The sequence below is a fragment of the Cyrtonyx montezumae genome, unplaced genomic scaffold (assembly GCF_038088225.1).
Source record: "Cyrtonyx montezumae isolate F1298 unplaced genomic scaffold, pur_monq_1.0 scaffold_3, whole genome shotgun sequence".
Lineage (NCBI taxonomy): Eukaryota > Metazoa > Chordata > Aves > Galliformes > Odontophoridae > Cyrtonyx > Cyrtonyx montezumae.
The window spans coordinates 77,441,234-77,467,405 of NW_027072034.1; the positions used below are offsets into that span (position 1 = coordinate 77,441,234).

At 34.8% G+C, this 26,172-nt stretch overlaps 1 protein-coding gene across 5 annotated transcripts in view; it reads left to right on the forward strand.

Moving 5' to 3' along the window:
• Positions 1–26,172, forward strand: part of CBLB (Cbl proto-oncogene B) — a 122,924-nt gene that overhangs the window by 92,090 nt on the left and 4,662 nt on the right. For 2 of the 5 annotated variants that reach the window (XM_065741973.1, XM_065741969.1), the window contains exons 11-18: positions 2,048–2,233; positions 7,224–7,589; positions 10,011–10,105; positions 16,082–16,225; positions 19,293–19,381; positions 19,482–19,613; positions 20,443–20,580; positions 22,826–22,945. In XM_065741973.1, the coding sequence (XP_065598045.1) occupies positions 2,048–2,233; positions 7,224–7,589; positions 10,011–10,105; positions 16,082–16,225; positions 19,293–19,381; positions 19,482–19,613; positions 20,443–20,580; positions 22,826–22,945 (1,270 nt within the window). Of the gene's footprint in view, positions 1–2,047; positions 2,234–7,223; positions 7,590–10,010; positions 10,106–16,057; positions 16,226–19,292; positions 19,382–19,481; positions 19,614–20,442; positions 20,581–22,825; positions 22,946–26,172 lie in introns of all 5 variants that reach the window. The other 3 variants (XM_065741972.1, XM_065741970.1, XM_065741971.1) reach the window with 3 other exon arrangements.

Consider the following 26,172-nt stretch of genomic DNA (forward strand, 5'->3'; position numbering starts at 1 on the left):
TCCATTTATGTTTAATAATTGTGTCTTTTTGGAGATGTGAGACCTACTCATTTGGATCTGTTTCAAACAGTTTGAGAAATAAAATAATCTTTTGTCTGATGCTAAAGCCAAAGGATTGAATATATTATATTATATGGCTTTTGGCTTTTAGGAATGCTTGGTGGAGATGTAACTGAACTTTGATAACTAATGCTATTCTGTGACACAGTGTTCATTAGGATATTTAACTGATGAATGCTTTGTGTTAAGGCAAATGAATTTACGTTCTCTTTATAGCCAATTTATAATTCTTGTTGCTCAGGCATGCTTGCAAGATAAGTATCTAGCATATTTATTCTAATTCCCTTTTCACAGTGAAGAAGGGTTTTCAGAGAGGGTTAACACCCCAATGTCTTTCATGTACTTGTCCTCATGGCCTTACAGTTGAGTTCAGGGACATTCACTAATTAAAGAAAAAAGTTGAAATTAATTACTGAATTCGAGCCATTTAGTATGAACTTTCTGAATACTTCCTCAACTGAAAAGATAAGCTAGGAAGCTTCTGGCAGACATTTGAGTGTGAATTTTGAATTGCTCAGTCTCTTGAAGTTGAATGTGTATTTGTGACAATGACCTTAACACTTACAGACCAAATGGTAAGATCCTAAGTGTCACCAAAAGTCATTCTGGCAGGGGAGTTGAAACTCTTAACTTCTAGCTCTTCAACACCTTCTTGCTCCTCCCTCTCATTATTTTTTCTTGCCATGTTAGCCAGTAATACTGTAGTAACTTCTGTTTCTTGTGGAAATCTGGTAGCAGATCCCAATTGTATAGAATATTACACTAAAATGTAAAACACATTGTCGAGATAAGAGTTAAAATACTAGATTCTTTTGCCTGGATCTACTTTTGCATTTAAGAAGTTTTGACTCTTTAATATAGTCAGTATATGTGAAGAAAGATAATGTTGTCGATTTTACTTTATTGAAGAACTTCCTAGTCCTTATCCCTGTTGTAACTGTAGGATGTACTGTGTTGATAATAGAAATCTTATGAACAGAGGGGAGAAGTTTTGATCATAGGTGCATTTGCATGAGCAATGTTATGTGCTTTAGGTAAGAAGATGGCCTCTATGAGCAAGATCCATAGTAAGAATACCAGGATGCCTCAGTGCATGAGTGATCTGAGTCTGATGACTCCTCCGAATGTCTCAAAACTACTCTAACTACTGCAAAAAATAACACAGAATGGCATGAGCATTCAGTTTTGCCTAGTGTACACTGATACAATTACAGTAGGTCCACATGTGTGACTTGAACTGATTTATGCAAGGAATTAAACTGTGTGTTGAAACTTGCCCAGTTAGTTGCAAAACTGGTTGCAAAAGTAGGTGGAGCATAGACTGAGGAGTGAAATCTTTGATTCTGATTGTAGTATGGCATATTTTCTTGTTTTTAACTAGCTAAAAAATGATATTTAAAAGAATGTTCCTCAATTTCCACCATGCCTATGAATTTGAAAGGACAAGTAGTCAAGGAAAAAAAATGTCAATTAGTTACTTGGAGATGATATTTATCAGCAAATCAACGAGGAAGAAAATAACTTTTATCTACTGGCTTTCTGATGATTTTGCTTAAGTTTTCAGAAAACACACATTCCATTTTTTTGTGGAGACATGATGTGACAATGGGTTGCTGTTAACAGACAATTATGGTCATCCAGTTTTGAAAGAGATGAAAGAGTGCATAGAGAGTTATGAGGAGTACTTATTAATGGAAAGGTTATGAAGAGTACCAGAATCACTTTTTACATTAGTTTTTTAAACAAATTACTTCTATTCTTATTACAAGTGAACATGGTTTTTGAAGTACATGGACTTTTAGACTTTTGTCCAATAATCAGGATCTGAATACCTATACTAAACAGGAATTAAGAGTCGTGAGGTATCCATTATATGATAAATGACTATCAATAAACACTTGGCAAGTATAAAATGTTTTTCTTATGAAATGAAAGTTATATACTTGATCATCAGGTAAATTCTACTATTTTTTTTTCTGTCTTGAAGTGCAATGAGAGGCAGAATTCACCAGTGACTTCCCCAGGGTCTTCCCCTCTTGCACAACGAAGAAAACCACTTCCAGACCCCCTGCAAATCCCACATCTTAGTCTTCCACCTGTACCTCCTCGTCTGGATCTTATTCAGAAGGGAGTAGCACGATCGCCGTGTGCCAGCCCAACTGGATCACCAAAGGTAACTCTTATTGACTCTTATTTTTTCATATGTGAAGGTTCAGTAGATTTATTTGGTTCTTTTTAATGTGAGCTTGTTTGTTTTCAGTGTGTGTTCTCTTTTTCAGGAGTTTGTTCAAAAAGATTTTTAATTCCCTGTTGCTTAGAAAAGCTCTAAGTTAGATCAACATTGATTAAGTCACCTAGAGATATTTGTTTCTTTCAGTTGACTTTGGATATGCCTGTCTCTTTGCATAATATGTTACATAGTCAAACGATTATAGCTGCATGCATTGGTCAAATGAAAACTTAATCTGATGGTTATACTACACTTAGCTATGCTCAGAATTTCATCAGTTTAACAGTGCTGTAATTGATCAATTTTATTAAAACCCTGATTTGTGAGACCAAATATAAGCGAAAATTTCCTGAAAGTAAGTTTAAAGGCCATTATTTCATTAAAATTACATGTTGTTCTCTGACGATGATTTGTGTTCACTTGCACAGTACCTTGACAGGTGAAATATGTGCAGATAGCCTGTTTTCAAAATTGTAAGTGACATATATTATGACTCAAGTTTCAGGGGAAGTAATAATCATAGAATCTTTTGAGTAGGCAGGGACCTTTAAAGTTGATCTAGTCCACTCCCCTGCAGTGATAAAGGATGCCTACAGCTAGATTGGTTGCTCAGAGCCCAGTCCAGTCCCATTCTGAATGTCTCCAAGGGTGGGAACCTCCACCACCTCTCTGGGCAATTGTCAACGGTTTACAGGCAGGTTCGGCCCGGTTCCACAACAGTTGGTGCAGGGGTCCCATGGACCTACGCCTCAGGAAAGGGGAAAGGAGGAAAGGGAAAAGGGAGATGGGCCTAGGAACAAAACAGTGGCAACGATCTGAGGAGGAAAGCTAATTTACTAAATAGATATCAGAAAGCAAAATAACACAATATAATACAATATAATTTGAATTGAAGCTAATAAATCAAATAAAATGAGCAAGAGAGAGTGTCTGGTAAACCAAAGGCCTTATGCTAATGCTGAAGGCGAGACAGCAGCGAGCACCCACTGCTGAGTCGACCCCAAAGGAAAGAGAGTGTCCCGTGACTGCAGACACTTTCTATCTTTTCCCTCTGAGCGGAAACATGTAAAAATGCAAAGCATCGCACAGTCCTCTGGGGAATGTAGTTCTTCTCTTCTGAGACAGGTATACCTGGAACTATCAATGATCCACGGAGCTGGAGCATTAACTCTTTAACTCTAAATGGACTACATGATGTTATGATGTGGAATACCAATACCAAAAATCATAAAACTATGACAGCAGTTTGTTCCAGTGCTTCACTACTATTTATTATAAAAAACATTTTCTTATATTCAGTCTAGATCTCCACTCATTTGTTTTGAAGACATTTCCTCTTGTCCTGTCTCAACAGACCCTTCTGAAGAGTCTGTCCGTTCTTTCTTACAGCTCTACTTTAGACACTGAAAGGCTCCTATCTGGTCTCCCCAGAGCCTTCTCTCCTCCACACTGAACAGCCCCAGCTCTTTCAGCCTCATTAGAATCACAGAATCATAGAATCACCAGAGTTGGAAAAAGCCTACAAGATCATCAAGTCCAACCATCCACCTATCACAAATTTTTCTCACTAAACTATGTTCATCAACACAATGTCTGAACGTTCCTTAACACTTCCAGGGTTGGGGACCTCCCTGGGAAGCCTATTCCAGTACCTGAACACTGTTTCAAAGAAATATTTCCTAACATGCAGTCTGAACCTCCCTTGGGGCAGCTTGAAGCCATTCTGTCTAGTCTTATCATCCATTACAAGAGAGAAGAGACCGACCCCCAGCTCACTACAACCTACCTTCAGGTAGTTATAGAGTGCAATAAGATCTCCCCTGAACCTCCTCTTCTCCAGTCTGAACAATCCCAGCTCCCTCAGCCATTTCTCATAAAGCCTGTGCTCCAGACCTCTCACCAGCTTCATTCCCCTTCTCTGGACATACATTTCAATGTATTTCTTGCAGTGAGGAGCCCAAAACTAAACATAGTACTCGAGGTGCAGCCTCACTAGTGCTGAGTACAGAGGGACAGTTACTTCCCTGTTCCTGCTCACAACAGTATTTCTGATACAAGCCAGGATGCCATTGGCCTTCTTGGTCATCTGGGCACACTGCTGGCTCATGTTTAGCTGAGCATTGACCAATACCCCCAGGTCCATTTCCTCTACACAGTTTTCCAGCCACTCTGCCCCAGTCTTGTAGCATTGCCTGGGGTTGTAGTGGCCAAAGTGCAGGACCCAGCACCTGATCTTGTTGAACCTCATCCTATTCGCTTCAGCCCAGCAATCCAGCCTGCCTGTTATGGTCCATCCCTTGGATCATTTTTGTGTCCCTCTACTGGACATGCTCCAACAGGTCCGCATCTCTTCTGTACTGAGGAGTCCACATCTGGATGCAGTATTCCAGTTCACCCTCAGCAGTGCAGAACAGAAGTAATACCTCTTTCAACTTTCTGGCCTTGCTGCTTTGGATGAAGCCCAGGATGCAGTTATCTCCTGGGCTATGGGAGCACACTGCTTTTGCATGTCCAGCCTGTCATCCAGCAGTCCTTTACGACAGGGCTGTGTTCCATCCTTACATAATCCAACTTGTACTAATAGTGGAGGTTGCCACAACCCAGGTGCAAGACCTTGTACTTGGATGTGTTTGTTGAACCTCATGAGGGTCTCCTGGGCCCACTGTTCAAGCTTGTCTAGATGTTTCTGGATGGAATGTCATCCCTTGGGGATGTTGACCACACCACATAGCTTTGTGTCATCTGCAAAGTTGTTGTTGATCTCCATCTGTTCATTGAGCCACTGACCACCACTGTCTGGATAACAGTTGTCTGGGTACAGTCTATTAAGAAGTTTCCTGTCCATCGAACTGTCCATCCATTAATTCAGTATCTTTCCCATTTGGAAAGAAGGATGTCTAAAGTTAATGAATTGTATACTATGTTTTTGATATACTATTTTGTATACTATTTTGAAACTAATGACACTGAAGAGTTAAAGACTTTTCAAGTGTATAAGTATGAAGCAAAACAGCTATGTTTGTTCCTCTCTGCTATGCGCTGCTCTTTTTTTTTTTTTTTTTTTTGTAATTACTATACAGAGAGAAGGAATTCAATTTAAATTTTGATCTTAGAAGGTAAATTTGAATTCAAATTTATAGTATGAATTGAAAGTTGTGTGCTAATAATAATCCAGTATGAAGTACCTTTTTGGTACCCTTGAGTTCTTGTTTCAAACATGAAAATCAACTTTTTAAGGTTCTGATGGTTTATAATTCAGATGGAAGAATAGAAATTTGAATAGTTTCTTTAATCATGTTTTTATGTTGCACAAGGGAAGTCATAGCACATTGGGAATATAAACCAGATGTTTGGCATATCTATTAAGGTATATTTTATGATAGACAAGTTGGACAAAATTCATGACTTCAAAAAAAAAAAAAAAAAGAATGAAATCAGAAGTATCACTAATATCACCTTACAACTTTCTCTTAAATTATTTTGAAAGTGCTTCTGTTTTCCCATACTTTTCCGTATATATACATATATGCATATGTATGTAAAAATATTTTGGGAGGTGGAAGGGAAGCAAGATGGGAAACAATTACAATTTCATGCTTAAAAAGAAAGATGTTATAATAAATAAATAAAGTTGTTCTACCAAAGCTACTATTACAGTCAAAAAATTACTTTTTCTTCAGTGGGAAACAGCAACAACAAAAAATTTGCACTCCATTTTCTTGCTGCTTTGACAGTGAGAATTAATCTTTTTCTGAAATAGCATCTTGATTAAATACTTCTTTAGTAAATATAATGGTATTGTGTCCTATTTATATAAATTGACAGGCTGGTATAAAAACTTCTTTTACATAAGGAACATCGAGAAGTGTTGCAATAAAAATAATGGTGGTCTAACCTGTAAAGTGAGACCAAATACTATTCTTCCTTTGAAACTTCTGTGGCCTCACTCTTTTAAACTGGTAACATTATGCAGACTTGGCAGAGTCCAGGAAAATTACACATTCAGTGAGAAATAATCTTCCCTAAACTTATTACTGCAACAGCTTGTAGGAGAAAAATATTTTCTGATAACTTAGGAAGACCTGGCTCAAGCATAGTTTTATTATAACGTTTCTAGTAATTTCCTCCTACTGAGATTGTTTTGTTTTTATCAGATTTATGCTTTTAGAAACTATACAGATCTACATATGTTTCCTTTCTGAAAATTTGGTTTTAATTTTTTTAGTATTTTTCACATAATTTTGAAAAAAGTTTTCTGTGACACAGTTCACCTCTGGAAAAGTAAATATGCTGGCAAGTTGTTTGCAAATGATCTAATTGCAAACATAAATGCATACTAAGAATGCTACCTGAAAAATTGAACTGCCAATCTAAAAAAGAAGGCACTCTAACAATGTCACATAAAGAATGGAGTAATCCCTACCTATATAAGCAAAACCAAAACATTTGTTTTCTCTTTCCACTTGTGCCCTCATCAGTACTTTTTTTTGTGTTTATTCCATGTCACAAATAGTTTTCTTTTGATTGTGTTTTTGTTCTTTATTTTTCTCACATTCAGATGCTCCATTTTTCTTAACATTCCTCATAATTCTTTTCAGCAGCTAAATAAGTGATTCAAAGTAAACATTGTGGAAACCGGAAGAAAGAATTCTTGAAAAATGTTATCAATTGCAGAAGTTTGCTTTAGCCAGTTGTCTTTCTCTTCTCCTGCGCCTTCCTTGGTTCTTCATTTAACAGCAGAAATGAGGGTATGCTTTCTGAAGTAGTCTGCATAGTGCAAAGGGAAAACTAGCTCACAACTTACTGTCAGGTTCTCTTCTGGTACCTAGAAAATACCTCAAAATTAGGAATGGTAAAGCCATATTTGATCATGAAAGAAATGAAATAAACATATGAATATGTAATTTTTTTCCTAACTTTGATTTATTTTTAGTCTTCTCCTTGTATGGTGAGGAAGCAAGACAAACCTTTGCCAGCACCACCACCTCCCTTGCGTGATCCTCCACCACCCCCACCAGAGCGACCTCCTCCAATTCCTCCAGACAACAGGATAAGCAGACACCTGCATCATCCAGAAAGTGTGCCTTCCAGAGACCAGCCCATGCCCCTTGAAGGCTGGTGTCCCAGAGATGTGTTTGGGACAAGTCAGTTAGTTGGATCTCGAATAGGAAGTGACACTTCTCCCAAACCAGGACTGACTGCAGTTTCAAACGTAAATGGAAGGCACAACCGCATAAGTTCTGAGCAAGGATTTATGAGAAAACACAGACGTCACGAATTGCCTGTGGAAGGTGCCAAGGTATGAAATTAAGTGAATTTATTGAAGCCTTAATTTGATATCCTATTGCAACACTGTTCTCGTTGGCTACAGTGCTGGTGTTTCTTGTTAGTTATTAATAATAGGCCATTAATAACTGGCTTGTTACATACTGGGATTTCTAAAGCAACAGTACACGAGAGCCAAAGTTAAAATTCAATTTTAACATGAAACATTCTAAAAATGGAGGGAAAATTCTAGATTTGATACATTCTTTCACCATATGACCTGTACAGTTTGTGTATAAATAGAAGTTTAGCAGTATCTCATGTCCACTTTAAAAATGTCAAAAAATTATTTCTGTTTGATGATGGAATAATAGGTGTTGTGGTGTTGTGGTTATCTCTGTAACAGATGAAGTGAGGACACAATAACCCCTTAAATCTATCAGGTATATAATATGCATACATACAAATATACTTAAATTATTAGGTATATTGTGTGCATTAACAAAAGCTAAATATTCCAGAGATCAGCTGTTCTTAATTATCTGTAAAATGTTATTTTCATAGGAACATTAAATTAGTGATAATCTTCAGTATAATGAAATGGAAAAGATCTAACTTACCTTGATTTGTAAGATAGAAGAAATTAATGCATCAAAAGCCAAACTAAATATAGAATAATATATTGTGTCTTTACTATTGACTGTATGAGTCTTGGAAATGTACAGTGGCACAACTCTAGTTGTGTTGTTTGATTTGATGTTGTCATCAGTACTTCATCGACGATAATTGGCAAATGCACTTTTCTTTTTCAATTGTTTACAGTAATGCAAATATCTTTATCTGGATTCTTCTTCCTTTGGATTTAAGTCAGAGCTCCAGCTGCTGGAGTTGTATGTTATTGTAGTTTCTCCACAGCATTTTTTATTTCTCTTGGACAGAAGTCCAATGCGATGTTCAGTAATTCATTTTCAGCTCTGAGGGTGTTTGGAATTGTCACTTGAAATCTTTCCACTGATTGTCCAGCTTGGTTTGGCAGGGAGGCATCTGCTTGTCAGCTAAGAAGCATAATTGTCTGTCCTTGGCTGCACTGAATAATATGTATGTCTAGAACTATGGTGTTTTTTTCCTATTAAAAAAAAAAAAAAGAAGAGGATTGTTTCCATTTGTTAGTTGAAGCTGTCTGAGGGAACAGAATGGAGCTGTAGTCAGATTCAAATAACTTGTAAGACTGTACTGTTGGAGAGACTTGTCTTTGAAAAGAGAGAAAGTCGTGATGGCATAAGAAAGGGTTGATATTTCTGTTCTAATTGGTTTTATCAAAGCAGCTATGTAATTTATTATCATATTATTAGCTCAATGTTGCTGCACCTTTTTCTCGTTTGAAAACTATGTAGCTTGCGCTTGTGGTTCAGTCGCAAAAGTTAGAAATCATCCCTTTTTTTCCTTTCAGCAAGGTCATTATTTTTATTTATATATTAAGTGGGTTTTGTGATTATTTTGAAGTGTGATATTGAAATTCAATTAGTATTGGTATAAAGCATTTCTCTGTGTGATGAAAAGGGCAGAAGTTGTTCATGGCATTATATATATCTAAGAATGTTCCTTCACAAAATTTAGGTAAAGACCAAAATTTTACTTAAGAACTAGACTGTAGTTTAAAATGTTACAGATTTTCATCTGCTTTCAAAAGTTTATATCTTGAATAGTACATTCAAATATCTGTAAAACATTTCAATTGCAGTTGGGCACATTATTGAAGCAGATGGAATGAATACTTCTCAGAATAACTACTCAGTGTGGAAGAGCAATTGTATTCTAGAGGAGTTATATAGGTATTTCTTTAACCAAATGCTGTTTGAAATGTCGTGTTCAGTTAATAGTTCTAAGCCATTTGGTTAAACGGAGTAACTGACAACTCTGAATTACCATTTGAGGATGTATGAACATTCACAAGGGTAACATTTCACGAATTTTCATCCCAGATTCATTTATCAATCATAATGCAATCTTTTTGCCCTTGGTTAAGGCCAGAGAATCCGGAAGACAGTTCTACATTCGGTTGGGTACAGCACCACAGAGGTTTAAAAAATAGCATTTAGCATGCTGTTCCTTTTGTTTTCCATCTGTACTCCATCTCTGCTGCTTTCATCAGTTTGCAATCTTGAAATCTTAATTTTCCCCAAGTGGCTCAGCTGTAACCGAGCAGTCCATCTAGTAACTGTGACATGAAAATTCCTCTTGGTAAAATTTAATGATAGTGTGTTCTACAACCTCCAAATATGGTGAGCTAAAGTTCATATGAAAAGAGTCACTTAAGAGTATAGGTCTGTCGCATGAACTATTAGGAAAGTTTTAACATGTAGGCTTCTCAAAGTCAGATTTGTAGTATCTGGTTGAGGAACATCTGTGGTGATAAAAGGGAGGAGACTCATTGTAACTTTTACTTGATTTTTAGGTATTTTCTAATGGTCACCTGATAAATGAAGAATATGATGTCCCTCCACGGCTTTCACCTCCTCTTCCAGCTGCCTCCTCCATCCCTAGTATAAAGTAAGTTAACTTTAAAGGAAATTGGTTAATTGATGTCAGATAATCACACTGATTCTGTGCTGCTAAATGGAAAACAGAAAAAAAGAAAAAAATAACTGATATCTATTGATATGTTTTCCATGATTGTTTAGTGTGTTTTTACAAAGGAAATGTAAATCTTTTTTATTAAGTAGAAAAAATTCTAGTATTCAATTGAACATATTACATATGCTCCTAGGTATTTGTCTGTGGAAGCAGATGCCCATTCCATTTTTGGTTCTACCACTACTGAAGAAGTATGATCAAAGCTATTTATTGCAAGAGATGAGAGGTTCTAGGGACAATGCTAGGCATAAAGGGCATAATTTGTTCGTGTATGTGCCCATGCACTCGGTCTCTAACCTAGACATTTTTTCTGGACTTTCTTCACAGAGTACCAGTAGTTGAAAAGTACTCTGTCTTCCATTAAGATTGAGGATTAAGAGATGTTGCTGTGTAATCAGCTGTGGTTAATTGGTCTACTGCTTAGATTAATCTCCTTGGAATGGCTGCATCTTCCACGATACATGTAGATCCTGTGGTGTTCCACCTCCTATTGATTGAATGTGACGGACAAGCTACATACTTTAGTGTTCCAAAGTAAATTACTGAATTTTTAAAAAGGGAAGCTTTTTATTTTTTTATAGTAAAGGAGAAAAAAACAAAAAAATCCACATTGTTTCATGAAAATCTCATTTTTTGCAGAGATTTTTACGAATACATCCTACAGCATTATACAGCATTCGTTGGAAATGCCTCAGTATGTTTTCACAAAGTATTTTTTTCTCCTATTAAATTGACTGCATTAAGCCTTCATAAATATGTTCAACTGTATTTGGTTCAAAATACTCATATTTTTCCTAGCTGCGTTAGCACAATCAATCTAGTGCAAGCTTCTCATTTTTCCCGTCTCTCTAATCTCTGCAGAGTTTTGCTTTGAGAGCTAGTTTGTTTTATACAGCTCTAAGGCATTTTTTCCTAGTTATTTTTGTAAGTCTTTAGTTTCTAAGGTTTAACTGCAAGATAGATTGACCAGGTAAGAAATGCCTTAGTCTAAATAATGATAAGGCAAAACAGTGCTTAGTTAGAGCTTCACAATTCCTCAATTCCGACATCCTTGCATAATTTATTTGATCAATTTTTGCTGAATGTGACTTGACAAATATAAATTTTTCTTTTTTTTTTTTAACTGAATTGCATATTTTAATATCAATATTGTCTTTTTTTCCCCCTGGAAACATTGCTAATTTATTTTTATTTTGTTACATTTATTATTATTATCCATACTTCAGTAATGAACTTTGGACACATGTTAACTATGCATCTAATTCTTATTTTCTACTCAGCTGCATTCTCTACTTGAGAAAACAGTTATTCTTCTATTTAACTTATGTAATTATATCAGATTATCTTTTGCAGTTTGGATCAAATTGCTATTTTCTTCTCAACAAATAAAGTAAAACTTTTAGGTCAAAGATATAAAACGACTCTTCCTTTGAACTTACAAATTTTCATGGTAAAACATTTTTGTTCTTATTCCTGTGAGTAGATCCTATTTTGCTACATCAGTGAAAATTGGTCTTAGCAGTGCTATGTGCTGTAATATTACTCTTTTTTTGAGTATGTATGAAACATTCAATTTCAAGTACCCTTTATATTCTATACATATGTTAGAAATAAGTAGTTGCTTTGAGGTGGTTGAGGAAAAGTACACAGAAAGGTATTTCTCCTCCTGATATCTCTTTCATGCTCACTAGCTGACTTTGAATGTGAAGTCATTATTCCATTAAAGGAAAGCTGAAAGGCTTGGAAGTCGTGGCTTCCTTGAAATCAGTCTGCTGTGGTGCTTTTAGAAGGAGCACTGCTGACACAAGAGTTTCCAAATACCTGGGAAAAGATATTATGCAGGACTTAGCCTTGCAAGCTTGACAAATCAGTGGGTTTGGTTGCAGCATCTACTCAGATAGTTCTTACATTCATTCTTACCCTGTGATAAATGGAAAATTGTATATTCTCCTATGAGTGAGGGCAAGCTTTTACATATGTTTAGGTTTTAAGGGCAGTATAGTAGTTTTCTAGAAGCATCTGATAAACATTGACTTAATCCTGTGATTTGTATAACTTAGCATCTATTTTGTTGAATCCAAGTTTGTGTGCTCAAAAGCAAGTTATTAAGCTATCAAATTTTTCTTTGCATACGGTCGGGACAAGAGAAGAGTTGATATTAAGAGCCTGATGTCTATACTGTACATGTTGTGGGTCAGCAGTTAAAATAGCTGTAGTCTTGTCCCATGAATTGGAACAGTCTTCAGCAATCAGAACATATTAGCAGCATGCTTGGAGTGTCTTATTGTTTTGTTTAATCTGAAACAGTGCAAATCAAAGTATGGTAAGTGGAGAGATTAAAGACATTCATTTCAAAAGCACAGTCCTTATCGTAGTGAAATACGAGGACTGCATATTCATCATAGCTAAGTTTTGTGAATCAGTTTGCCAGTAAATGACAGGAGAGTCTTTCCATGAAGTACTTTTAAAAAAGTGTTGTCAGATTCCCTGAAGTTCTGCTAGTCTGCAACTGAGCTGGACTTGAAGTGACTTGACAAAATCAAATTCTCTGTCTTCCCTGTTTTACTTTGGCCATTGATGTTGAACAGAATAAGAAAGATTGGCATCTAGCCTACTGTTTAACGAATCAGAAAAGAAAAAGTTATTGCTTATCAGAATGTAATTCTGAATTTCAATTTTAAAGTATTTCCATTTAGGGAATAGAGAAAAGAAACCAGAGAATAAAACAATACACTGTGCTGGTCAATTACGTATTTCTGTGTATGCAAGCTTTCTAAATTATAATTATACTTTCTAAAGTGTAATTGTAGAAAACTTCACCTGCCTGCATGTTTCAATCTTAGCTTATAGTAGCATATTCATCTGTTTAGTAACAAAAATCTGTAAAATATTTGCCTGCTTATCTTACTAATTTGTGTAGAATGGTAATCTTATAGTAGAACAATTGAGATTTAATGAAACAATTAGATCAAGAAGAAATATAAGTAATAATGGAGAAAAGCAGATATACCTCTAAAAGAACAATACAAAAGAGACTTTGAGTCAACTATTACAAATGGATTTCAAATTGGAAGAGCAATGTTATTTATTTAGGACAATTGTGAGACAATTGTGATTTGTGAGAAGCTAATAAAACTGCGACAATTTTAGGAATCTAATGAAGAGTATATTAGTGTTATGTTAGTACCCATAAACCCATTTATAGATCTTAAGGGCCTTAAGGTATTAATCACATAATATATAGCCCAGCAAATATTTTCCTTACATTAAGGACAGCATGAAAGAGACTTTACTAGATAAAGGACTTGTCTAAGGCTACGCTGTACTTGGAGATGTCGAACCTAGGTCTTTAAAAATTCCAAACCAGTAATGATTTCTCTGCAGCACAATATTGTTGGAATTTGATTTTAGCGTAAACATACTTATATTTGTGGAATGAAGTCATAGCTTTGTTATAAAATAAATTAGGTTATTGTGTCTACTGAATATATAAGACAGAAAACAGAGGCTTTCTGAACTAGGTAGAGAAAGGAAAACTTTATTTCTTGTATTCCTTGAATATCCTATATTTACATATCTTTTAAACTATCAGTAAATGAATCTCCCTGCCTTCCTGTCTAAGAACTGCTTCTGTCTGGAAGCTGGTAAGACTAGCTATTACAGTGCTGTACTTCAGGTGATGGCCAGGCTCTCAGTTTTTACCTTGTAGATTTCCTTTCCTTTAAAACAAAACAAAACAAAACAAAAACTAATTAAACAGCTAATCAGCAATTCAAATCTTTCTTATAACCAATTTCAAGTAGTGCTTTCAGACAGGATTGTTTGCTTTTTTCTGTTTGTTTGTTTCCCATTAGTAGCCTTGGAAATGGGCTTCAAACATCACCATCATGCTGGCTTCTGTATTGTTTGGTGTTGGACATTTCTGCTGTAGATGCAACATTGACATCAATTCAATTTGTGATTATTTTTAGAATTCGCAGGCTTATATATTTCATATAGTTTCTTCAGAACATTCTGGATTGCCATGTGGGAATGGTTGCACATCCACAGAAGTTAGAGAAGTTATTCTTAGTGGGTCTTTGAACTGTCTGAGCACAATACAGACTTCTCATTGTCCTGTGACATTTTGATTTGCTTTGTCTGTCCATATTAAAGTGACACAAACCTGTTGTCTGTTGAACTTGGGAGATCAAAGATGGAAAAAGCATTTCATACTGCACTGCTGTATTTACAAAAGACCTTTTGCTCCCTCTACAGAAGGTGGTTGAATACTGCAATTTATAGTTTGCAGTTCAGTGTTATAAATCTTTCACTTTCTAGCTAGAATGTATTTTCACTTTAGCTAGAATGTATTTTCACTTTAGCTAGAATGTATTTGCAAAAAAAAAAAAAAAAAAAAAAGAGTTCCTGTCTTCCATGAATTTGTTGATGAAGTCATAAGTGTATTACTGATTAAAGGAAACAGGGTCTGAGAGGCTAGGAGAAACTAGGGAGTTAACACAGAAATGACACATCTGCCTCCTACTTTCTCTGTTCTTTTTCTTCAGGCCTTATTTGTTATTTAGTACTTGATTGGTGCTTACAGCAGTTATTTATTCACTATTGTTCACAGAGTACTCAGATCTTCTTAAGTTATTTAATGTTGTCTAAAATAAGTTGTGAAAGGCATAAGATTTTCCTGTGTGAAGAAGTGTGTGTGTCAGATGCTGCTTGTGCTGGAAAAAAAATGAGGGAATGAGCCTGACTTGTCACTTCAGTTCTTGCCTTTATGATTAAATTGAACTAATTAGACCATCAGAAAAGAAATTATGACCAATCCTGTCTCATTTTTTCCTATGGTACTTAAAAACTTCCCTAAGTGATATATTAGTAGATGTGTCTTGTAATGTGGCATCTAGTTCAGCACAGGGGCACAAATCAAAATGTCTGTGAATGCATTGCACATCTTCCTTTGAAGTTCTGCAGCTATTGATTTTGTTTTTTTCTATATAAAGAATGAAGGTACTAGTTATTATGTAATTTAATATCCAAATTATCTTTGAAGACACACAGTGTTCAGCTAGTTTAAAAATCAAGTGTCTGTTTATGGTTTTTATGTTTGATTAAACATGAGTTAAATTAAGCCCTTAATGTAAGCTTCTGTGTTTCAAATGGCTTGTGAGTTTCTTATTGATTTTAATCTATCAGTAGAATTGCTATAAGCAGAGGGGCTAGATATGTAAAAGAAAATGATATTGATTGCCACTTAGACATAAAAAAGAAAGAAAAAAAAAAACCTATCTCATAAAGACTGAAAGGTATGTTGGCCTTGTTAATACCTAACGAAGTCTCTTCCCCTAGATGGTGCTCACTAAAATGAATTTTTTGCCTATTATTTTGTTTATAACACAAAACGAAAGGACTTGATCTTTAGCTCTAAAATAAAATGAATATCCAGCACTATTCTCCATATGGAACTTTTTTTTTTTAACCCACAAATAAACCTACCTGGGAGTTCGGTAATGTAATGGCTGGAACAATGTGGAAATTGTGAATGTCCACTGCCTTACTGCTAAATACTATTTGCCCTGAACTTCTGTTTAGTTCTTTTGATAAGTGCAAACAGCTTAAACTTTCTAAGTGCATATTTAGTTCTCTACTTCTTTGCAATTCTCTGTTATGTTATACTTGCTTAAAGTAGCTGTTCAACTCTTAAAAGGCCCATTGCCTGTTTATCACTGACAGAAAAGCTGGTAACCTTTGAGCTTGTTTGACATGGTGTGTTTTTTTTTTAACGATACATATAGGTGGCTTGTATTAAGGATGTTTATGCTAAAGATAAATATCTTCTGTGTTGTACGGAGGACAATTATGTAACACTTAAAACAGAACTGATCTTTCTCATCTCCATAGATGCCCTGTTTCCTCAGCAAATTCTCTATCTGATAAATCAAGGGATCATACAGAAGATGATGATGAATACAAAGTTCCTTCTTCACACTCTATAATACTCAGCTCACAACCACCTCATTGTCATAATATAAAGCCTGTTCCTCGGTAAGGTCATTTTAGCAATCTTGAAAGAACTTAACCCGCCAAAGTCTATATTTTCCAAAATATAATTGTCTTAAACGTTTATAGTGATGGTTGAGTAATGTCTAAAATGTTTTATCTTTCAAGCTTATGTTATTCTTCTGTTTCATTTGACCACCACCACAATCATATTCCTGGGAAGTTCACTGTACTATATCTCTGTGGTATGATATTTGTTGTTTTTTGAATACTGACTCTCAGGAAAAAGAACTTTTTTACTCAAATGGAATAAGAATCTTTTGCTTTAAACTTATTCTAGAGTATTAACTCCAAAATGTCACACTTATGATTTAATAGATTATAACAAGGAGATTCTGAGCCAAAGAATGTGATGTCTGAAGGCTGTGTCATTCATGGTGAACTTCTTGGTCTTTGAATCATGAAGAAAATCTTAATGTCTGGAATTAAGAGAATAAGTTTTGGGAGAAAAGGGGGCCAATTCCTTACTCATCCTGTAGGTCAAAATTATGATATTAAAACCAATTATTGATTTACAAAGTTCAGGCTTTTCCACTGTTAAAGAATACAGTGACGTACTGCCTTTTTTTCTCTCTCTATCATAATATGTCAAGAACCCACTATCAATAAAGTTCAACGTATCTCTCATTGCAAAACAAGCCAATTAAATTTTTTAGACCTCTTCAGTCAAGCAATTATAGCATGAATAACAGAACTGTTTAAGCGGTGATATGACCTTCACTGAATGGATGTGAATGATACACAGTTGTCTTAGCTTTATGACCATGAGCACTTAAATGCCCTATTGGGCAATCTTAATTCTAGTTGACTCTAATTTATAGAATTAGGAATTGGGGAGGGGGAAATAAGCCTTTTCATCTACATGTTTTATAAAATCCCATAGGATATATAACAATTTTTAAGTATTATTCAGCAAAAGCATTATTTTTTTACTTAATTGTCATAAATGTTTAGCACCTTTCAGTGGCACCTTTTTTTACCTCTTTTTCTTAAGTGTGGCATCCTCAGCTTTTGGATAATACTTAGTGATTTCAGTAAACAGAAGAGCCCACAGAATTTATTTCAGATTTTTTGAAATTTACAAACAATTCTTCCATCTTATTTTAAAATTATATCACTTCTAAGATTTCTTGCTGTTTTGCTAGAAGATCTGTCAATTCTAAAAGTCGTATAAGATTAATAAAAAGAGATGATTCACAGTCTTATTTTCTGGCAAGTTTGTTAACTGTCTGGTTTGTTATAGCTGATCTCCTCCTACGTATAGGCAAGTTCAGCAATTAAAAAATGGAAAGAAAATTTCAGCATTAGTGTAACTAGACTAGTATTAGAAAAGTGATATGTTAGTCACACTATCTTTTCATAGCAATGCTTTTTCTGAAAAGAGGAAGACAGAGGGCTTACATACTAGTACTAATTTGCTGCTATTCTTTTGTTGCTGTCTACTGTCAGTGTGAAAAGGTATTTTAGGATGATTTATAAACTGATTACTGCACTCTTCAGGAAGACTTTTTAAGTGGTGCCATGTTAGGTTATCTTACCTGCTAATGTTGATTAATTTATTGAAACGCAGAATGGACTCATCCTGATGTGGAAAAGACTCTTAATTATTTAGTATATATGATGATGAGTCAAAGGAAGTGTTGCATCCACTGCATTTGAGAGACTGAACCAATCTAATTTTTAAGATTCAAGCAGCACTTTCTCTACCACCTGCTTGAGGAAATTAATTCATAACAAAATACTTCTTACCATTAGTTTCTTTTTATTGTTTTTTGATTGTATTTTAAAGGCTTGCAATTACTCTTCCATTTTTTCATTATTCCTTGTTCCTCCCGAGAGTTGTAACTCTCGGGATGACAAACACAGTTTTACTTCCTCTTTCCTGCTTATATATTTTAAGCGATTACAGATCTTTATTCATCCCTCCTTTCTGTATGGCCAAAGGAGATGGTTCTTCTAATGTTGACAGTATTGGTAAAATCCCAAGTGTGAAATTATGACTGTATATAGCTCTAGCAGATTTGTCAACGTTTGATAATAATGATACATAGTATGTAGTTGTAGTTGTTAAACAATTCTGATTTAAAAATTAAAATGATGGTCTTTTTCTAGAGAAACTTTCCAATTCTTTCTGAATGTGCAGGATCTTTAGCTCTAATGGCAGGAATCATTTTCCAATTCTTTGACATTTATTTAAACAATATTTAATATTATGAAAGGCTTTTCTTTGATGCTATTTCTCCATGATCTTAGAGTTATCATTTTTACTGAAAAATAATCTGCAATAGATTATTTTTTTCTGTTAAGATTATAAATTTCTTTGTACTTCGCTTCATTAATTCTAAGTGAATATTCATACTTGATACTGCTATTTAATTTTCAGAGATTAATACACTTTTTTTTTAAAGGAAAATTCTAGTATGATTATCAAAGAGACTTGATTTTCTATACAGAAATAGATGTTTTCAGAACTGCTTTCACTTGATTGCTTTTCATTTTAAATAATTAGCTAAGATTTTACTTGAAATTTGTTATTTTCTGTGGTGTTACAGTTTGTTTTATGTTGGTGGGTTTTTTTTAATTATATCCCTGTGTAGATAATTCTACATATATAGCAAAATAATTCTACGTAATACCAAAATTCCCTTTTGCCCTCTTAGTATTTTAGCTTGTAGAAGTTTAACAGTTGGAAAGGAGAAAACAGAACCGAGTGTTTGATTTAAATGTGTAAATAAACCAATGATATGATTTCTGAAGTGAGGACTATATTTAACATTACCGATTTTTTATATAATTCTTCCTATACCCTGAGTAACTTACTTAAACCATGTCAGAATACCATCACGAAATCAGTATAATTCTTCAAAGGAGTTTTAATGAGAGCTATCTAGTACGTAAACTCAGTATAAAGACTATAAGATTTAGAATTGATGCAGTTTATCATCTTTCATTTGATTGTGTGTAGTGGACTGCTGGCTTATGCACTTTGTAATTCTGGGAATTAATACTTGGTTAACTGATTAATTACTTCCTTTTTAATGTCTGCCTTCAGGGTTTGTGAGAATGGTCAATGTGCTGGAGTAACAAATGGAACACATTGTGCTACATCTGATGTGAAGAAATCAAAACATCCAGAGTTAGGTATGTTTGAATTTTTCACCTTTTCACAAGAAAACGTACTTCTGTGCTATTCCAGGGGTACAGCAAGAAAACATTCACTTCTTGTAATTGTGTCATTCAGGAGATGTCTATGATGCACCTACTGTTCCGGTACCTTTGCCACCTGCACGGCCTCCTACCAGAGACAACCCAAAACACAGCTCTTTGCTCAACAGGACACCCTCCGATTATGATCTTCTGGTGCCCCCTTTAGGTTGCAGACTGTTTACTGATAACATTTAATGGTTTATGTAACCTAGATTAACCAAATGCCATGTTTACTGAAAGACAGCAAATGTTGAGTTTTTTAAGAGTACCAAACAAACTATGGGCTTAAAAATTACAGCTGTACATCAATACTTGCCAGTGTGGTGTCTGTCTGTAAGCCCTCATGCAAGACAGATGAATAGATAAACTAAATCTGGATTCAGGCTACAAAGAAAAACAAAACTGTTTTGTGTAAAATAGATTAAAAACTTACTTGAATTATTGCAATTTAATGCGTGGAGGGTTTCTGATTGTTGCTTAAATAATTCCATTTCTATTTTCATATAAAAAAGATGAATTACAAAGTGATGGTATTTAAGCCAAATAAAACTTAATTGGGTTACATCAGTAAGTTTATTTGTATTGCTTTTCATAGTGTCCAAGGGCAGTTCAAAATTCACTGCTGCATACAGTCGCAAAAAGCTATCTTTCCCACTCCAGACTTAGTCTTGTGCCAATGAGCTTAACATTTTGAGGTCAATAATATTAAAGAACCACTCCGCCTATATGCTGGGACTGAGCTTGACCATCACACCCACCTTCATCAACAAACTCAATTGTATCATTGCTACACTGTACTCTGTGTGTCATCATCCAATTTTAGAAGAGGTCTGTGCATAGTAAGAGTCAGGCTAACAAAGTCATTATTGCAGTCTCTGAACTGCTACACAGACCCCAGTAGTAAGGACCACAGCAGCAAGAGATAAATCAATTTTAAAATATTCTATGATGCTTTATGAAGTTTTGTTCATCTAATAAGTCTTTCTTAAATGCAGGTGAAGATGCATTTGATAGCTCGCCTCCTTCACTACCACCACCACCACCACCTGCTAGGCACAGCATCACTGAGCACACAAAACCATCTGGCTCAGGAAGTCGACCTCCTTCAGGACATGAACTGTTCCTTCATCCTGGTATGAACATAAGAAGAAACAATATATTTTATTTTATTTGTTCCAGAAATGAAACTGTTATCCAGTAAAATAGTCATTAGGCTTCAGAAGACTGTTTTGTCTACAACTCAATAGTACATAAATATGAGAAATAATTTTGCTTTGTTTTTTTTTTAACTGTTTTTGAATGGTGGAGTTGAAAAAGTACATAAGACAACTCAACTTTTCATTATCAGAAAGTAGTAAGATAAAGTCAATATTTTTATATGAGACAAAACATTTTGTAAACAGCGCTTTTCTCATAGGAATTGTTGCTTCCAAAGTACCAAGTTTTCTGTTCTGATCTGGGATATTAGTATGTATCCTTCTGTCAATTCAATTGTTTTTTATAGTTCATTAATAATTTGTGGGTTTTTTTTTTCCAAGTTGTTACTTTGGGGAAAAACTAGAAAACAAGAGAAAGGAATGCCCTGTTTTGTTAGAATTGCTGCTGTAGTCAAAATTTCACCTAGCTTTTTCCACAATTTACTATCTCATTTTTAGTATTTTGCTAATAAAAGTTGTGGAACTTACGTTTACAATTCGTAACTTTGAGTTGATGAGTATTTGATTGTATACTGGTGTCTATGTTTATCTGTTCCAAGAATATGTATATATGTATATGTGTATGTATGTGTATATATATATATATATATATATATATACATATATATATATATAATTTATATATATATAATTTGTGTGTATATATATATATATATACACACAAATTTTATATATATAAATTACCATCAGTTGAAATCTGAGCATTGAGTAATTTGCCAAAACTTTGTATGCTTGATATTGTGGAACTCAGCTTCTGCATGCATCCAGGTAAAAAGATTAAGCGCACTGCGGGATATAAAGGTTGATTACAAATATAGAAGCAGGAACTAAATTACCTTCAACACTTCAAAATAAAAATAATGTAATCTTTAGCACTTCAGTCTGAATGGGTGCTTCAATTGTGTAATCTGAGGCAGAAATACAGTCTGAACCATTCAGTTCTAATAAAATAATAAAAGAAAGTCCTCCCTTACCCCCAGAAGCGTGCAAGCTTTGTTGATCTGTCTGTAGTTCCCAGATACATGCAGTTTTAAAATATTATTTCCAAATAATCTGAAGAAGCATCACTGACAATGTCAAAAAAGAAAAAAAAAAATTTACCCTTTAATTACAAATCTGGATAATGTTCATATTTACATAATGAACATAGTCCTATAACAGCACTTCTAACTAGTCTTGTAAGTGTGCACATCTACTTGAGCACACATGCATTTGTGAAATGGTCTCTTTAAATTCCTTTTTAATTCCTATGGTATTTCTAAAGTCATACTGACGGATTTCACACTTTGCATTGTGCCAAATAAACTACTGCAAATGATTTATGATGCATTTTTTGAGGATTGATTTCCATGTACATCTTCAGAGTGATATCCTAGCTGTTTTTCTGAGCCCGTGAGAATAGAATACTAATCTCATTATCAACAATAAGAAAAGGTTGTACACATTTGAGTTAAGAGCAGAAACCAGGTCCAGGATGATGTTAAAAGCTTGTTCAGATGCCTTCACAATATTTAACAAATAAATGAATAAATTAATAAATAGAAGTGCTTTAAAGGTGGGCACAGTGAGCCAGGCTTATACATTTCTCCGATTTTTTAAATTCTGTTCCTCTAATCAGGAGACAGAACTCCTCACAGCTTTTAGCAGTTCCTATAATGTTCACCCAGTAACTGGGACTGTACGAGTAAGAAATCTGACCTGCAGTCTTAGACTGCAAAGCATTGAAGTGCTAACTCAGCTCTAACCAAACTGGCTAGCAGGGATACTTTTTGCTTTTTCAGGCCTTGCAGCTTCTATAGGTTATCAGCCAACGTCATCTGAGTGTCAGGGCTGAGTAATTGAAAGGGGCATCATGAATGTCCAGAAGACCAGTAGTGCAAAGTAGACCACTTTTGCTCCTGTTTTGGTATTCTCAAGACACAGGTACATGTCTTTCATACAAGAGCTGAATTTGGATGTTTACACTTTCACTTTGGGGAACACTTCTGTTTGGATTCATGGTGGTTTTTTTGTTTATTTCTGGGTTGTTGGTTTTTTGGTTTTTTGTTGGTTTTTTTTTTTTAAAAGAAGCTCTCTGAAGATTAGGTTCTGTGTATCAGCACTTCCTCTTCACCAAATAATAGTTGTAATTATTCTAAGCAGCTTTATTGCTTTATTACAGATCCTCATTTTGATCCGATAGCTGGTCATGTTCCCTTGCCACCTGTTCGTAGAGTAACTGGAGAAAATATCAAAACAAATAGGACATCTCAAGACTATGATCAGCTTCCTCCCTCTTCAGGTAAGGTAGAAAACTGTTCCTGTAGAAAGTCACAACTTCATGAAAAAGATAACTTTAATCTATGACGTCAAATAAGACAACTGGTAGTGGAAATATTGCTTTACAAGAACACAAAATCATCAATGGATAATAGCAATTAAGATTCTAAAAGACATAGGTAAAAATGACTATCTGTTTCTTTGGGGCCATATAGATATTATGGTACCAGTTTTTCCTGTGTAGAATCCTAATGTGATTTCTATTGTTCCTCATTTTTTGAGAAAAGCAAGGAGAATAGTTCTGTCTTTTAGGCAGAGTACACAGGAGATCAAAAGTTATTCAGGGACCATAAGCTTCTCCCAGCTTTGTTTTATTCCTTCTTCAAAAAATAGTTTCCCTTTCTGTAGTATTATTAGTTTCTGATCTTTTTTGCTTGTTTGCCTGTCTGAGGTTCTAAGAAAATTTTAAAATACTTTTTATCGCAAGAATCAAAACCAATTCAAAGTCAATCTTGCAGCAAAATAGGTACAGTAGAGTCAATTCTTCTGCTATTAATATTGTACTTACAGTTTTCAGAGTATATAAATACTACATAAAGGATATATATTGAAATTAATTTAAATATATTAAAATAATACAGGCATTACTTGTATTCTGAAGTATTTTCACCAATTGGTAAACACATTTTATTTTCTTTAGTTGTGTATGTGGAGAATGGGGAGAATTGTCCCACTGCATCATTTTGTAGTATGGAGAAGGTACCACAAAGGAAAACGAAACTGATTATCTGATGCATTAAACACTATTCATTGTGCAGATAGAGTGAATTGTATGTGGAAACTATTTTCTAATGCATGAAGAAATTGAATGAATTACTTCTACAGTCTTTCAGTCTTAACAGTTATGGGTGTTTAATTGCAGCAGTAATGAGTGGAAAAAAATGTGCATTTTTAATAATAATTATATCTCTCTTTTTTATAAGTGTGTAGTTCCAGTCTTCTGGGGAATAAGAAAGAACATCTATTTCCTAACTAAAGTACAGAAGAGATTAAGCATACAGAGTGGTATAGAATCTCCAATGAATAGCACATCTGAGAATGTGTGTGATGCCTTTAGTAAACAGTTGCACTTTGGGGAGGATGCCATTATTAACATTACACATTATTAACATTACACTGTTTTTTTCCAATTGTTAGAAAAACACTTGTTTGACACCACGAAGGAGGTCTATTTGCCTTACTATATTAGCCTGATTAATTGAGGGAGTTATTTTATAACACAAATTATGACTACCTTTTAAAAATATTTATTTCTTGCACTTCTTTTGTGGAATAGTTTTTATTTTTCTAGATTACTGCATGATCTTTGCTGGTTAAGTTCTTGGAGCTTTTTGATGTCACTCAATAAATACTGTTCTATCTAAATATTTTTCCCATAGCCCTCTTCTGAAACATCTAAATGTCTTGACCTTTGCTGTAAATATCACTCTAAATCGGTATGACGTACAGCAAGATATTCGATTTAATTTCAATTAAATGAAAGCTATGTGATAGATCATGTCATACTCTTAATTGGAAGGTTGTTTTTATGGCAGCAGTACTTCCATAGAGTGGAACTGATGAATTTCAAGATGTACTAATTCATCTTATGCTATAATATGAAAAATATACTGTAGAAATTGTAACTGTTTAAAACTTTAGTTTTTATATTTGCTCTGGTCTAATCGATTCACTTAGGAAGTTCTTAATTTCAGCCCTTTTGTATGGTGGTTCTTTGAACTATTTGGAATGGATATGTATTTCACTCTAAAATTTAATTATAATTTAGCCACTGGCTCCCTAGTGTAGCATTAGGAGTCCTTTGACTTATGTGCTTCATTTTGACTGTAAGTTTGCTGTCCTGATGTTTAACCGACTCGTTAACATGTAGTGACAATTTCTTTCTAATTGAGCCATGTATTTAGATTTAGTGTGGAACGCAGGAAATAGTTCTCAGCTATGCACCTAACTGTCCCAAAGGCATAATTTTTCAAACATTTTAAATACATCATTTTTAAATTATTATAGTAAAAGCACAGCAAATGAGATTGCTTTTCTTTTTGACTGTTATTTTACCTAAGCACAGCCAATTATGTGTGGGAAAGGCAGAAGAAAATTAGGCCTCTAGTATACATGACTTTAGCTATCGTGTAAGAAATTGATTCAAATGGCTAGTTAAGAATATAATGGCTAGTTGAGTGTAGCATATGCCTGTTCACTCATCTGGCCTTTTTAAAGCATGCACATTTAAATACCATTACAATTAAATATTTCAGTTTAGAAGTGTGTGTGGGGGGGTGATTGGAGGAGTGTCACAGACTATTTCAGGGTGAATTTCCATGAAACCCAAGGAAAATCATCAGTTATACTAATGCAAAATATGAAGATAGTACCTAACAGCGTGAGGAAACAATATATGCAGTTCTTTTTTTCTCGCTTTCTTCCTGTTTTGCCCTTTCCTTGGCATAGATGTCTCCTTGTTGTGCTTTGTTCCTATGCACATCATGCCACAGCTCCACAGAGGACCTTGGCCTTGTACAACAAGCCCTTGGCACCCATCAGCATCTCTGTTTGCCTGTTTCCCTGGTCCTTTTCTGTCTGTTGGTGAAAGCCCATGGAACGTACTGGAGAAGCAGCGAGGGTCATTTCACAGCAGAGAGGAACAGAGATAGCTGGCACCATTACAAATATTCTCCTCCCACGGTATCACAGAACCTTCGTGCCTTGCAACTTTTTCCATGGTTTTTTAGATACTGAATTGAGTATGTCTCTGCCTTTACACTAGTCAGTTTCCTCAGGGTTAAATCTAGTGCTGAATTACAGAAATGTGATAGGGGAGACTTCTGGCTGTGGAAACTGTTAATTGAATTATACAATTAGGAAATGGGTTTGAATTTTTAGTTAGGCATCCATGGTAGCTGAAACATCAAAGGATGGGAGGTTGGAAACGAAAGTCCTGCTTAAATACCACTATCTCAGCATCCAGATGGACATGAAGCTTAGGCTTAGTATCTGTAAGCTCAGGATCCAGTGTGATATCCAACTTCAGCTCAAATTTTATATGGATGTGAAGATATTGAAAGAAATGTTTCTCATAATGGAAATTTAGTTAAAGAGCTGAAGTATCTGTGCTATAGAAGGATGCCATTAGAGTGTGAATAAAATGCATACATTGCAAATTTGCTGGCGGAATTAAAAATGACCTTTCAA